This window comes from Eubalaena glacialis, chromosome 14, assembly GCF_028564815.1.
Source record: "Eubalaena glacialis isolate mEubGla1 chromosome 14, mEubGla1.1.hap2.+ XY, whole genome shotgun sequence".
NCBI lineage: Eukaryota > Metazoa > Chordata > Mammalia > Artiodactyla > Balaenidae > Eubalaena > Eubalaena glacialis.
The window spans coordinates 82,670,634-82,684,923 of record NC_083729.1 but is presented as its reverse complement, the minus strand read 5'-3'; the positions used below and the strand labels follow the sequence as shown (position 1 = coordinate 82,684,923).

General features: G+C 46.5%; 1 protein-coding gene and 1 non-coding gene across 2 annotated transcripts in view; one reads left to right on the top strand and one right to left on the bottom strand.

The window, feature by feature from the left end:
• Positions 1-1,528: 1,528 nt before the first annotated feature.
• Positions 1,529-14,290, top strand: part of MERTK (MER proto-oncogene, tyrosine kinase) — a 114,660-nt gene continuing 101,898 nt past the window's right edge. Inside the window, exon 1 of the mRNA XM_061168771.1 lies at positions 1,529-1,727. Coding sequence (XP_061024754.1) covers positions 1,667-1,727 — 61 coding nt within the window. The 5' untranslated portion in view covers positions 1,529-1,666. The remainder of the gene's footprint in view (positions 1,728-14,290) is intronic.
• LOC133074878 (small nucleolar RNA SNORA70) lies at positions 11,532-11,666 on the bottom strand. Its single transcript, XR_009697279.1, has one exon. It is a non-coding gene; the product is annotated as a small nucleolar RNA SNORA70 (small nucleolar RNA).

Genomic DNA, 14,290 nt, shown 5'->3' with positions numbered 1-14,290 from the left:
CTTGACTGCAGTCTTACCCAGGTCTTGGCGGACTGTCCCGTGATTCCTCCTGCCGCAGGGGGAGGTGAGCTTGGTGAGCAGCTGCTGCAGGCAGTTTCATATCTCTCTCTCAAGGCGTGCCTGTTTCTCTTCCTTCTCCAGACTTCCAGTTGAGCAAGGTGTTTCCACGCCTTCCCTCCATGCCTCTCCCTGCCCCCAAGGACACAGCAGCAGGCACCTGTGAAGGTCTATGAAACTGCTCAGCTGTACTTTAGAGTTGGCTGCTCAGCAACAAAGCCACCCACTCCTCATGTCTGTCCATCTGGCCCCTCGGGCTTGGTGTCATCCCATGGGACTAGGGACGCCAGGAGCTGACATCGTACTGACTGCTTTTGCTGTCACTGCAAGTGACAACTTAACTTAAATCCATGTGGGCTGGTTGCCTCCTTAGAGCCAAATCTAGCCCAAGTGACCAGCCTAGGGGTCAGGGACTGCTGGACCACAAAGCAGCATAAATGGAGGTGGAGTAAGGAGATGAGGTCAGAGAAGAAAAGGTACCAGGTCGTGTAGGACCTTGAAGGCCACAAGGCTGTGGCCCTTATGCAGAGAGAAAGCGGGAACCACTGTCCGGTTTTGAGCAGAGGAATGGCTCATGTTGTCAAAGGATCACATTAAAACACATGAATTCTAAAAATGTTTCCTTAAAGAAAGTATATATATATATATATATGTAAGTTATTGTTGCGATTATTAGTAAAAGTGGCTGACATTTCTTTCACGGTTAACTTTCTCTGCGTCTGCCTTCTTGGCTCCTCCACACTTTGTCGTTTGGGGGCTGCCTCTTTCCACTCACGCTCTGCACTTTTTCACTGACGTTCGTCTCCCTCCGTGGGCATCACCTCTCTTGGACTCGGGGGCACAGCGAAGAGTTCTTCCCCAGGAGGCGGTGAGCTCCTCGACGCCGAGGCTGGTCTCACCCCTTTGGCCGGGTACCCAGGGGGCGCTCGGCCGGGAGCGGATGGATGCGGCGCTCAGCAGGGAGCGCCGCCACGGTGGCCTTGGCCTCTGGGAGCGTTGCGGCCTGGGTTTTGTGTCCGCAGAGCCGAGACTGCGGGACCACCGCAGTCCCCAAGCTGCAGGCGCCTTGTCTTACGTCTGGTGGCCGCCTCGGGCGCCCGCCGCTCTCCCCGCCCAACCCAATCTCCTCCCTCTGTCCCTCCCACCTGCACGTGTAGGACGTCGAGACAGCCCAGAGCCAGGGCCCCTTTCTCCTCCCCACCTCCGGCCGCCCCTCCCCTTTATGGTCCCCACCTCCCTCCCCTCTCTTCAGCCCCCGCCCCCCCATCCCAGTCTGCCCAGGCTCGACCTGAGGCCCGCCTCGGCCGCCTCTCCCCGCCCCTCCGGTCCAGCCCCGTCCCTTCCTCCCCCTCCACGGCTCTCCTCTCCCGGCCTCCTTCCCGCCCCCTCCCCTCCCCGACTGGCTCGGTCCGCTCGGACTCGGCCCGCGTCCCGCCCCCTCCAGCCCTCGGCGCCACCCGCAGCGGCTCGGCTCCGCCACTTCGGCGCTGGCTCCCGGGGCCGCCGGGACTGGGCTGCTTCGCGGGCGCGCTTGGCCGGCGACGCGGCAGGTTCTGGACGTCCATCTGTCCGTCGGTCCGCAGAGAATTTCCAGTTCCGCGGCCCCGGGATGGGGCGGGCCCTGCTGCCGCTCCTACCGTGGCTTTTCCTCCCCGCGCTGTGGAGGGGAGGTGAGTGCAAGGGGCCGGGGGCCGGGCGCGGGGGGCCGGGAGCTCGCCGACTCGGGAGCACCCAGGAGCTGGCAAGTTTGCAGACACCTCCCCCCGCCCCAGCGGTGCCGGGTGCTGAGGCGCAGGGGCTCCCACCCACGCACTGTCCCGGCACCCAGGCTGGGTCGTGGGCGCGCGTCGCAGTGGAGCCGGGGAGGGGTGGGCACCGAGGGCTCCCCTTAACCTCCAGGAGGGAAACAGAGCTCGGCCGGGCGCGCTGCAAGTCCTGAAATTTTCGGCAGAGGGGAATGCGCCGAAAACTTTTCACTGGACATGGTTGCGTGGTTGGACCCTGGCTCTGGCGGGAGTTCTGGGAGCCGCAGACCCCATCACCCCCCGAGGGACCGGAGACCAGCAGGCTGCAGGAGTTGGGGTCGCAGTCCCGGTGCTAAGATCCACCAAGGCCAGAGTGCGACCGGGAGGGACTGTCGTCCGGCTGCTCCCCCCGGGCCCTCATGGTCAACATTAGCAGGGACACCCTGGGAGCGTGGGGACCCCGGAAAAAGGGGAAGCATTCTTTTCACCCCTGTTACTGCTGAACAGAATCTAACGTGCTTGGTCAACGTCTAGGTTTATCTCGACTCTGCCAGGCATTCCAGTATAAGTACTTTTACCCATCCAGTACTGGATGGGTAAGTGGTGGCAAGGGAGGGCAGGTCCCATTCTGCATCAGCAGCTTGTTTGGAGGGTAAGTGATTAACGGGTTAGAAGTTTAGTCGCTGATGCATTGCTTAAGGAAGCTGGAAGAAATTTAACCAGGCTTTATACTGAATAAACACATCTCAGGCATTTTTCCTTAACTAAAAGGTTTAGCTTTCACCTATTATAGTCAAAGATGTTTTTTAAGAGTACCTGGAAAGTTCAATTTATAGTTAAACAGTTTACTTCAGATTTTTTCCCTGTGAAGTTTTCATTGGAAAGCTCAGTTGCTCAAATAAGAAATTCTTAAGCAGTGCACACATTAAATAACATACGCAATTTATAATTTGGGGCAACGTAGCAATTTGAAGCAAACATCTGAAACCTAAACCAAGCAAAGAATTAAAGCAACTCTGTTCTTTACCCCCAGCCCTCCACCAAACCCTCAAAAATTCCTCAGCATTTCTGCCAGATCCATTTTTCATAATCTGCTGCAAATCTGTTATATTTTGCTACTAGGGAAGGCTGGCCATTAACAGTAGTCTTGGACGTAGTGAATGTGGTGAAAATTATGGGAAAAGTAATAGAAACAGTAGTTCTGGTGGAAGACATTTTTTAAATGGAGTGTTTTTCTGATTTTTTTTAAAAAGCTGTAATAAAAAACCTTTTGTAGCCAGTAATCAGTTTAGGCAGATAATCATAAAAGGTCTGTTAAAATCCACCCAGCGGGAAGAATGAAAAGTTTCTCCAGTGTTTCTTTTCCTACCTTTTGCTTTTCATCTTGAATTTACCTGTGAGATGTCTGACAGTGTTACATTTTACTTTGTGAAAAGCTGGAAGAATGGGATTCTCCCTGGCCAAATTAGAGCAGAAGTAAGAGTGCTGTAGGAAGAGATTAGAAATGGAAATTGGACCCCTTGTCTAGTTTTACGATTTTTTTTTTTAATATTTTCTTATTTATTTATTTATTTATTTTCGACTGTGTTGGGTCTTCGTTTCTGTGCGAGGGCTTTCTCTAGTTGCGGCAAGCGGGGGCCACTCTTCCTCGCGGTGCGCGGGCCTCTCACTGTCGTGGCCTCTCTTGTGGAGCACAGGCTCCAGACGCACAGGCTCAGTAATTGTGGCTCACGGGCCTAGTTGCTCCGCGGCATGTGGGATCTTCCCAGACCAGGGCTCGAACCCGTGTCCCCTGCATTGGCAGGCAGATTCTCAACCACTGCGCCACCAGGGAATCCCTAGTTTTATGATTTTCATATTGCATGTTGTGGTTTCAAGTGGTTTGCTCACCAGGCAGCAGAGGGGAGAGAGAGACAGGGTGTGAATGTGTGTTTAGACTCTACACTGTAGAGGAATGGATAATTACAATTTACGCATCACTTTAACCCTGGAATCCTCCCTACCCCTCACCCCCACCCCATACACACAAACACCCTCCCACAAAGACAAACACACACAGAACTGAAACTGCTAAACCAGGGGCATTTCTGGGCTCACCAATCCTTCCTTTCTGTTCCGTCTCTGATGGGGGTGCCAGTGAGCAACAAATCAGGCAAAGGGTAGCTCTAGAGGGCCCAGGAGAAGCTAGAGGACAAGAAATACAGAAGTGGATAAAAGCGAAGGCATTGCAAGGACCTAGCCGTTGATGAAGCCGTGCTTGCCCCTAAACTCAGCCCTTAGAACTAATTGGGCTTTTAAAACTCTTCAGTGTTAGCATTTCTCTCCCAAACTGAAGCTGTCACCACATTACAATATATTGTCAACATTTTCGCAGAAAGAACTTTAAGATGTCTAGTTGCTTATGGGCTTTGTATCAATGGACTCAAATGCTTTGTGGAAGTAAGCAGTGCACATTTCAAAAATAAGTAATTTTTCAAAACTTATTCTGATCCACTTCCTTAAAGTTAGGGTTAGGGTTTTTCAAATTGAGAATAATTATTTTTTTCAGTCTTATTTTTAGAAATAATTTCCAGGTTATTCTAGGAGCAGGGCCAGTGGGTTGCCAGTCAGAGCTGGTTACAAACAGGTTGCATCTTTAGGTGCCGGTGAATTGGGAACATGCCGCCAGGTAGAGAGGCTGAGGCCGCACCTTGGTTTAAATGGGTTCCCCGGCCTGGAAATGAACAAATGCAGACCCTCCGCTTCCCACATAATGGCCAGAATGAGACTTTGAAGATGAATCGGGCTGGGTTGTCCCCTTGCCTGACATCCTCCAGTGGCCTCCCTTCTTTACCAGAGTTGGCAAGGACTCAGGGGCTTCCCTCTCCCTTTTTGACTCATTTCCAGTTACTCCCCCCTTGTGGCTGGAGCGGCACATCTCCGGCGCTTTTGCTGTGGATGTTCCCTTTGGCTGGAATCTTTTCCCCAAGATCTCTGCACACTGGCTCTTTCTAGTCGTTTGGGTCTCAGCTCAGATGTTCTCCCGGAGAGGCCTTCCCTCACTGCCACTGCTGCCAAAGTTATACACACACACTCCATGAAATAACACTACTGTCACCTGATGGGTTCCTCTTTACTTTCCGAGCATGATGCTCATTTCAGGTGCTCAGTATCTGCGGATGGTATCAAAGACCCAGGCCTCTGCAGGTCTCCCCGTGTGTTCCTCCCGCTTCTCTCTTCCTACTGGCTTTTCCAGAAACAAGTGCTGCAGCTCCCATGACCTTGTGCTTGGGGCTTGGTTGCTAGAAAACAATCTTTCATTTCACTGTGATGCCAAAGTGATTTCCTTACTAGAAATGTTAGGGTAGATTTTTGGACTATATTAAGGCCAATAGAGCAAGATTAACGTATTTTATAGTCTCTTAAGTATCCCAACTTTTAAAAAAAATCAAAAGCTAATTTTTCATGCTAAAGACACAGTTTTAACAGCTCCTTGCCCAGGGCAAATTGCCCGATTCCCAGGTCATTGGGGTCCCGAGTGCCTTGACTCTGGCCTGTTGTTACTAGTTTAATCTTAAACCAAAGCACATGGCTCTGGTTGGGATGCATCTCAGCAGGAAGTTAATCATTATAAAACCTGAAAAAAGCGGGTTCACCCTGTGTGCTTCTAGGGCTTGGAATGAAAATTAACAGGGGCTTCAGCTCACGGGCTGAGTGGCCAGCGGGCTGGGCTTCCTGTCCTGCCTAGCTGGCCTCTGGGGAGCCCTGGGGCAGTGACTAACTCTCAGGACCTCAGTTTCCTCACCGGTCCTGTGGGACTCCTTGTTATTTATGGAAGGATGAATGAGCCAATGTCACATGGTAAATGCTTCAAAACTGTTAGCCATTATTACCCATGCTTCCTCTCCCTTCTCAACTCAAATTTTGCGGTAATTGTTTTTCTTAAACAAAAGGTATTGGGGGAAAAGTTTCTTCTTTTCTCACTGAAATATGCCCTAAATTGCAACTTGAAATATGAGGGCAGACCTGTGGGCCATCCCCCACTGTTCAGAGCGCTCTGGTGGAGGGGCTGGGGGTGTCCATCCCGGAACGCTGAAGTCCTTGCTCTGTGGGACTGTTTCCTAGTAGTTCTGCTAGCAAAACCCACGCTTGTCGCCTCAGATGAGGCAGGGCCTGTCCTGACCACTCCCCTCCTCACCCCCCCATCACCCTCACATGTTGAATTCAGACTTAACTTAGTCCAGGAATCGCTTCCTGTCATGTGCCTCTCAGGAAGGTATAAAAATGAAGTCCAATTCCTGCTCAGCTTTTCCCACATCACTCTACTCTAAAGTGGGTGTGGTTTTGTTTTGGTTTCGTAATTTTTTGGGGGGTTGTTTGAGTGTAAACATCCAGATAATTCCTTTTCTTTTTTTCCAGCTAAAACTAGGTTCGCCAAATGCAGTCTTCCGGCTGCAATGGCTAGAGAATGAGACTTTGTTTCTTCCATGACGTTCTGTGTCTGAGTGGGTGTGTGCAGGTAGTCTTGTAGCAGATAGACCGGACAGGGAGGCCCAGGTGCACTCCTGGTTTCCAGATGCTTCCTGTTTGGTGGCAGGTGTAAGCGAGCCCCCAGGTACCCTGGGAAAGGCCCAGACTCCTCTGCATCCCACACTCTGGGCATTTGCTAACCCCTGACCCAGAGGTAACTTGTTCCCTATCTTGTTCCTTGTTCCAGCCCTGCTGCCTCCAGCTAAAATGCTGAAAATGCAGCCTGGCAGAAGGATCCTGCAGCCCGTCTTTGGAGAGCAAGAATACCGAGAGTACCTACCAACCCAGCACTTTCTCCTTCCTGGGCCTTATTTTTCTTTGTCTGAAGTGTGGCTATTGAACTGTGTGGAAGATTTTTAACCACAGTGAGGGCCCAGGTCTTCCCCAATTTTGTGAGGCCTGGAAGCCTGGCCCCTCCAGCCCCTGGAGCAGCTGGGCAGCCCTCCCTTCTTGGTTGCCTTGCCATTCCCACTCTGTCTGGGCCTCTGTCAGCCAGCAGGATCCAGTAGGCCTGGCCTAGCTGCCACATCCAGGTCACCTCCTTAGGTCCTGGTGTTTTCAAGTGAAGGAAAGATAGTATGTCTTCAAGAGTTTGTTGAGAAACCTGCACTCCATTCGAAACCATTTTATTTCATCCTTTTGTCCATTTCATCCACTGTTAGTGCTTCTTTCACTTAATGATAAAATGGATTTTCCACGAGTCTTGGGGGTGGCAGGGGTGGGGGAAGGAGCAGGGCAGAGGGGAGAGGGAGAAAAAGAGAGAGAGGAGACAGATGTTGACTTTATGTTTGGACCAATATCATATATGAGAAGTTTTACACCAAAAGCTAAGCATGTTTGAGAGATGTACGCTTGGAGAAAAACCATTGCATTTCATAATAGCAATGCATAGATATTTGTGGCACCAGATTTTATGCTTGTATGTTTCTCCTTGTCTGCAGTCATTAACGGTGTCTTCTGGATTTTTCCCAGTCGATCCCTTCAAAGGTGTTGTCTAGCTTCTGGGGAGCCAGCCAAGGGCCCAGCGGGATCTGATCATCATGGGGTTAGAGCTCTGCCCCAGCTCACTCGGGGAGGGGGCCCATCCTCACAATTTAGGTCTCAGGCTGGCGCTCGACAATCAGGCAAACACTGTCTGACAGATCCCTTTTCTTTGTAGTCTGCTTTTTGGGGCACGGGGTGGGGTTGGGTGCTCTAGCTACCACGGCATTCAGGGCCAGGAGACGCCTTAGAATGTGCCTGAGCTCTGGTCCTGCCTCTCCTTGGACATACAAAGGAAAGCCTTGTTTATTTTGGAGACGAGATTGTTTTACTATTGTTAAGCCGTGGGGCTTTTTAAAGCTACTAATAGAAGACCGACTTCATTATCGTTTTAGAAAATGATCTTTTTACCAGTAAGGACAGGCTGTCTTCGTGGAGGATATTAGAACATAGACTCAAACTTGCTGAAAGTCCTTTTCTGTCCCTGCGCTACTTATTGAATGCACAGCGAAGTGATGAATATTCATGGGCTCCCAAGGGTGGCCTGTCTTTGGAGGCCCGTTTTCCACTCGCCGCAGTTCAGGGCAGGCTGCCTCCACGCAGGAAGTGAAAGCAGCCTGTAAGCCTTTTTCCAATTCTGGCACACGATTCGAAGATTTGTGGATGAAAACAACGTTCTTTGAAAGTTTGGGGACAAAGAAAAAAAGAAGCTCTTAGATTTAGCGTGAGATCTAAAGCATTAGGTTAAAAAAAAAAATAACCACTTTGAGAGTCTGAAGATGTAAGTCCTCATCCCAGTTTCAACGTGCAGGGGCAGCTGGGGTGTGATGCTTCGCCTTTCTGAAACTCCACATCTCCGTTGATTAAATGGCGTGGGGGGCGGGTTGCAGATAGGTGATTCTGGGGCCCCTGGTGGGCAGAAAATGGATTGCATCTGAAGGAGACAAGTGGGCTGGGATGTTTTCTCATCGTGAGGTTCAGACATGGTGCCTTGCATGAGTGTGACGCCGCCAGACCCCAGCCCTGCACCTGACGCTGGCAAAAGGAGTGCAGGCATCAGCCCAGAAGTGGGGCCAGCGGCAGCGCGGGGTATCTCTTAAAAATGAGTCATACCAGTGGCTTCTTTACTGTGGGAAGTTGCCCATCCCTGCTGCCTGGGCTGTGTCCCCATGAAGGACCCCCTCCAGCTCTATCTGGGGCAATAGAATAGTCTGGAAACACAGAGGTGTATTTCTGAGGATACTGGACCTACCCAAACAAATGACAATATGTTAGGTCACAAATTAAGTCTCAATACATTTAAAAGGATTTAAATCATACGAAGTGTGTTTTCTGAACACGTGGAATGAAGTTAAAAATTAACAATGGAAGAAATTTAAGAAATCACAAACGTAGAAATTGAACAACACTACTAAATAATGAATGGGTCAAAGAAGAAATCACAAAGAAAGTTAGAAAATATTCTGAGGTGAATGAAAATGAAAACACAGCAAAACTTATGGACTTATGGGATGCATCTAACGCAGTGCTAAGAGGGAAATTTATAGCTGTAAACACTGATATTGGAAAAGAAGATAGCTCTCAAACCAATAACCTAAACTTCCACCATAAGAAACTAGAAAAAGAAGAATAAACTAAACCCAAAGCAAGCAGAAGGAAGTAAATAATAAAAACTAGAGAGGAAATAAGTGAGATATCACTTTATACACATTAGGATGGGAATAACAACAACAACAACAACAACAAAAGGCCAATAACATGTTGGCAAGGATTTGGAGAAATTGGAACGTTCATACACTGTTGTTGGGAATGTAAAAGGGAGCGGCCTCTTTGGAAACAGTTTGGCAGTTTCTTAAAAGGTTAAACATGAAGTTACTATATGGCCCAGCAATTCCACTCTTAGGTGGATATCCAAGACAAATAAAAAATGTATATTCACACATACAAAAACAAACAAACAAACAACAAAAAAGTCTAATTATTCAATATTATGATATAATTTTATATTTAGAAATTTAGAACTATTTTATAAAATAAATTGTAGAATGTAAAGCTCCAAAGCATTTTGGCTGCGAGGACAAGGAGAGAGTCAACTAGGAAACATTTTCAAAATACAGAAGCCCAGGTCCCACCCAGGACCTATGGACTTAATCTTTGGGGTGTGACCCTGTCCTGCGTGGGTCCAGGCCGTTGTGTGCCACATCTCTTGTTACACTCCATGGATCCAGTGTGTCTGATTCTTGAGGAGGGCTGCAGAGCCTCACACCACTCCCTGGACCCGTCCCCCCAGGGGCATGTATCAGAACCTGGCCACTGAGGGTAAGAATAAAATAGTTATGTTTATCCAGGGAAGACAGCAAGTCTTGGACTAGGGTGAGAACTGTGAGGCTGGATGATTCCTCAAGCCAAGTGCTCTTACTGAGACAGGAAGCAGGCAGGGCACACAACCTTTAAAAGAATGACCTAGCCCTGGAGGACATGACATAAACTGCTTAGAACCAACTAGGTCCAAGATGGCAGGCGAGTCGACTTCCACTAGACTTTGAGCCTCATTATACACTCATGGTAATACATCAGCCAAATGACACACCCACAGGAGCCGTGACAGTTCCCAGGTCAACAATAAAAGGTCAATAAGTGGGCAGTGACCCAATTCCTGGAAATCTGCACCTTCCCCAAAATAGTTGCAATAATCCTCCCACTCATTAGCCTATGAAATTACCCACCCCTATAAAAACCAGCAACCCCCATACCCTGGCACCTCTTGCCTTCTGAGATGGCCCACACTTTTGTCTATGGAGTGCGTTTCTCCCTGAATAAACCTTCTTTCACTTTACTATCGCTCACTCTTGAATTCTCTCCTGCGTGAAGCCAAGAACCTACACTTGGCGGCCCATCCCAGGGACTCGCCTGAGACCACCCTCTTGTACCCCACTCTTTTTCCTGCAACATTATGATTTTGGGACCTACGGGTGGAAGAAAGATTCAGTGAGGGAGCCCATCATTCTTATCAGGTGAAGAAAGGCCTATCTTTCTCTTTTTACCATTACATTTTTTTTTCTTACTTACTCTTTTATTTACATACTCAAATCTTGTGATGAAATATTTAGGATACACAAAAGAATATACAGGAATAAAACTCACCTCTGTACTCAGCATCAGAAATCAGACATGAGCAGTACAGTTGAAGCCCCCCACTGCTCCCCTCTCTAGTCTCATCCCCTTGCTCCCCTCGCCCTGGACAAAAGCACTACCCCCTCCCCGCCATTCGGTGTTTTAATTCCCACTCATCTCTCTATCCTTTGATCACGCATAATTATATTGGTAACACTGTAATGTTACCATGTCCTTGGGGTTTACATTTGTTTGCACGTTACAGAAAACCTCGCTTCAGCGGCTCCACCAAAGGGGACATCAACTGGGAGTCCTACCATTCAGTTCAGTTTTGACACGAACTACCTAGAGTGAGCAGAGACTCCACAGGTTAAGGGCTCAATCCCGTAAGACTGCCTCCCCCCTCAGCGCCCACTTCAGACACCAGCTCAAATGGAGTGTCCAGGCTGCCCACACTTCTGCCCAGCTGACTATAAATTCAGAACTCTCATGGCGTCCTCTCCCCCTCAGCTTTGATACTTCGCTAGAATGATTCACAGCACTCAGGAAAGCGCTATACTTACGATTACTGTTTCATTATAAATGATACAACTCAGGAACAGCCAAATGGAAGAGACACATAGGGCAAGATATGTGGGAAGGGGCTCAGGGCTTCCATGCCCCCTCTGGTGTACCGCCCTCCCAGCTCATCACCAACTCAGAAGCTCCTCAAACCTTGTTGTTTAAGCCTTTTATGTGGGATTTTATTACACAAGCATGATTGTTTAAATCATTGGCCATTGGTGATTAAACTCAGTTTCCACTATTAGAGACGTATTTGACCCCACAGGCATCCGGGATGAGCCACTTTTCTGTCACCATATTTTGAAATTCATCCTCATTAAACTTAGTAAATCCCCACTTCTTGGGAATGTGGATTTTCTGGTGGCCAGGGAACTTGAACTTGGCCCTGCGCAGGGCATCAATCACGTGCTCCTTGTTCTGCAACTTGATGTGGATGGACATTATGACCTGGCCAGTGTGGACACTGGCCACTGTGCCCTGGGGCTTTCCAAAGGCACCGTGCATACCTGTCTGGAGCCTAGATTGGGGTTAGCATGCCAGACATGAATGTCCACAACAAAGGGCTGTCTCCAGGGTCCCTTAGAGCAACCCATACAGGCAACAGGCTGCATGTACTTCCGAGGAGGCTGCTGTTTGCAGCCACTGCACACTGGGCTCCCATGGGGAAGAGAGCATGGTGGGCTTAGTTGGCTGCAAACACAGTATTTAATTATTATACTTTTGATGTCTTCAGAGTCTATAGTGATATTCCCTGTTTCATTCCTGATATTAGTAATTTTTGTCTTCTTTTTTTCTTTGTCAGTCTTGCTAGAGATTTATCAATTTTATTGATCTTGTCAAACAACCAGCTCTTTGTTTCATTGATTTGCTTTATTGCTTTTCTTTTTTCAATGCATTTCCTATATTTATTTTCTTCCTTCTGCTTGTTTTGGGTTTGCTTTGCTCTTCTTTCTCTATGTTATGAGATTAGACTACTAAATAAAATTTCCCCTCAAAACTGTGTCAACTGTGTCCCACATATTTTGATACATTGTAATTTCATTTTCATTCAATTCAATGTATTTTTTAAAAAATTTCCCTTGAGACTTCCCCTTTGATCCATAGATTATTTAGGCATTTAGTTTGCAAGTATTTGGAAAATTTCTTGTTACCTTCTGTTATTAATTTATAATTATTTCCATTGTAATCAGAGAGTATAAACTGTATGATTTTAGTTCTTTTAAATTCGTTGAGATTTGCTTTATGGCTCAAGATAATGGTTTTTCTTGGTTTATATCGTCATTTGGAAAGAATGTGTATTCTGTTGTTGGGTGGAATGTTCTATAAATGTAGTCTAGATTCTTTTCATTGGCAATCTCATCAAGTTCTTCTTTATCCTTGCTTATTTTGTGCCTAGTCCTTTGATCGATTGTTGAAAGAGAGATGTTGGCAGTCTCCAGTTATAATTGTTGATTTGTTTATGTCTCCTTTCAGTTCTGTCGGTTTTTGCTTCACATATTTTGAAGCTCTTTGCTTTAGCGCATACTCATTTAAGACTGCTATGTCTTCTTGATAGATTGACTCTTATCATTACATAATGTGTCTTACTGTCTCTGATAATTTTCTTTGTTTCAAAATCTACTTTATCTGATGTTAATGTAGGCATCCTGGTTTTCTTTTGGTTAATGGTTGCATGATGTCTTTTTTCTATCTTTTTGTTCAACTTGCCTATATCATTATATTTGGAGTGAATTTTTTGTAAATGGCAGATAGTTGGGTCATGTTTTTTAATCTACTCTGCCATTATCTGTCTTTTAATGGAAATATTTATGTCATTTACATTTAATGTAATTTGTGGTCTATTAGGTGTTGATGTTTTACCAGTTCAAGTGAGTTATAGAATCCCTACCTTCTTCTAAGTCCCTTTACCTCCCCCATTTAAAGCACAATTATCTTAAATATTTCCTCTTCATATATAAAACCACATCAGACAGTGTTACAGTTTTTCTTCAACCATCAGACATAGTTTGGAAAAATCAAGAGGAGGAAGAAATTCTATTGTATTGACCAGTATTTTTGCTTTCTGTGTTTTGTCCTCCCTCCTGATGATTCAGGTTTTCTTTTTTTATTGTTTCCTTTCTGTTTAGAGAATTTCCTTTAGCTATTCTTTTACAGTAGGTCTGCTGATGACAAAGTCTCTTAGTTTTCCTTAATATGAGAATATTTTGATTTCCCCTTCATTCCAGAAGAATTCTGAGTTGACATTCCTTTTCTCTCATCACTTAGGAAAAGGCCACTTCCTTCTATCCTCCATGGTTTTTAATGAGAAATTCACTGTCATATGAATTGGTTTTTCCCTATAGGTAAGGTGTCATCTCTCTCTCTCAGTGCTTTCAAAATGTTTTCTTTGTCTTTAGTATTCAGAAGTTTGATTATAATGTACCTTGCTGTGGATATTTTTTGGGTTTATCTTATTTGGGGTTCATTCAGATGTTTAATTTTGTAGATTTATATCTTTTGTCATATTTGGGGAGTTTTCAGCCATTATTTCTTCAAGTGCTTTTTCAGCCTTGCCATCTTTGTCTTCTCCTTCCAGGACTCTTATGATACAAATGTTAGCTCTTTAGTAATATAGTCCTACAGGTTGCAGAGGCTCTGTTCAGTTTTTTCTGTTGTTCAGATTGGATAATTTTCTATTGCTCTATCTTCTGGTTCACTGATTCTTTCCTCTGCCCCTTCATTCTGCTGTTGAGCACATCCACTGAGTTTTTTATTTTGGTTATTGTATTTTTTAGTTCAAAAATTCCCATTTGTTTCTCTTCTCAATCTTCTCTTTCTTTACTGAGACTTTGTATTTATTTGCTAAGGCTTCCTATTTTATTCATGTGTTTCATATTCGTAATTGCTCATTGAAGTATTTTTATGATTCCTTCTTTAAAAGCTTTTTCAGATAATTCTCTGTCATCTTGGTGTTTGTATTTCGTTCAGTTTCAGATAGAATTTTTTAATTGAAACCTAGACATTTGGGGTACTATGAGTCTGACTTATTTGTCTTTTGTTTTACTTGGTTTTCTCTGAAACGCTGTGGTAAGGGGCCTCACTGCCTGGTGGGGGTAGAATCCTAGGTTCCCCACTCAGCCTCCATTGACATCTAAGTGTGGGATGGTCCTCGTCCTCATTACTGCTGGTCAGGGGTTGGGTGGGAGTTCTGGCTGAGGGAGGGGTAGGAGTGCCTGATCACTTTCCAACTGTTCCCCACCTGACCTCCACTGACGCTAGGGAGTAGTGAAAGCCCTGAATCTCTACTAGGCTTCCTCTGATACCACCCTGCTGGGGACGAG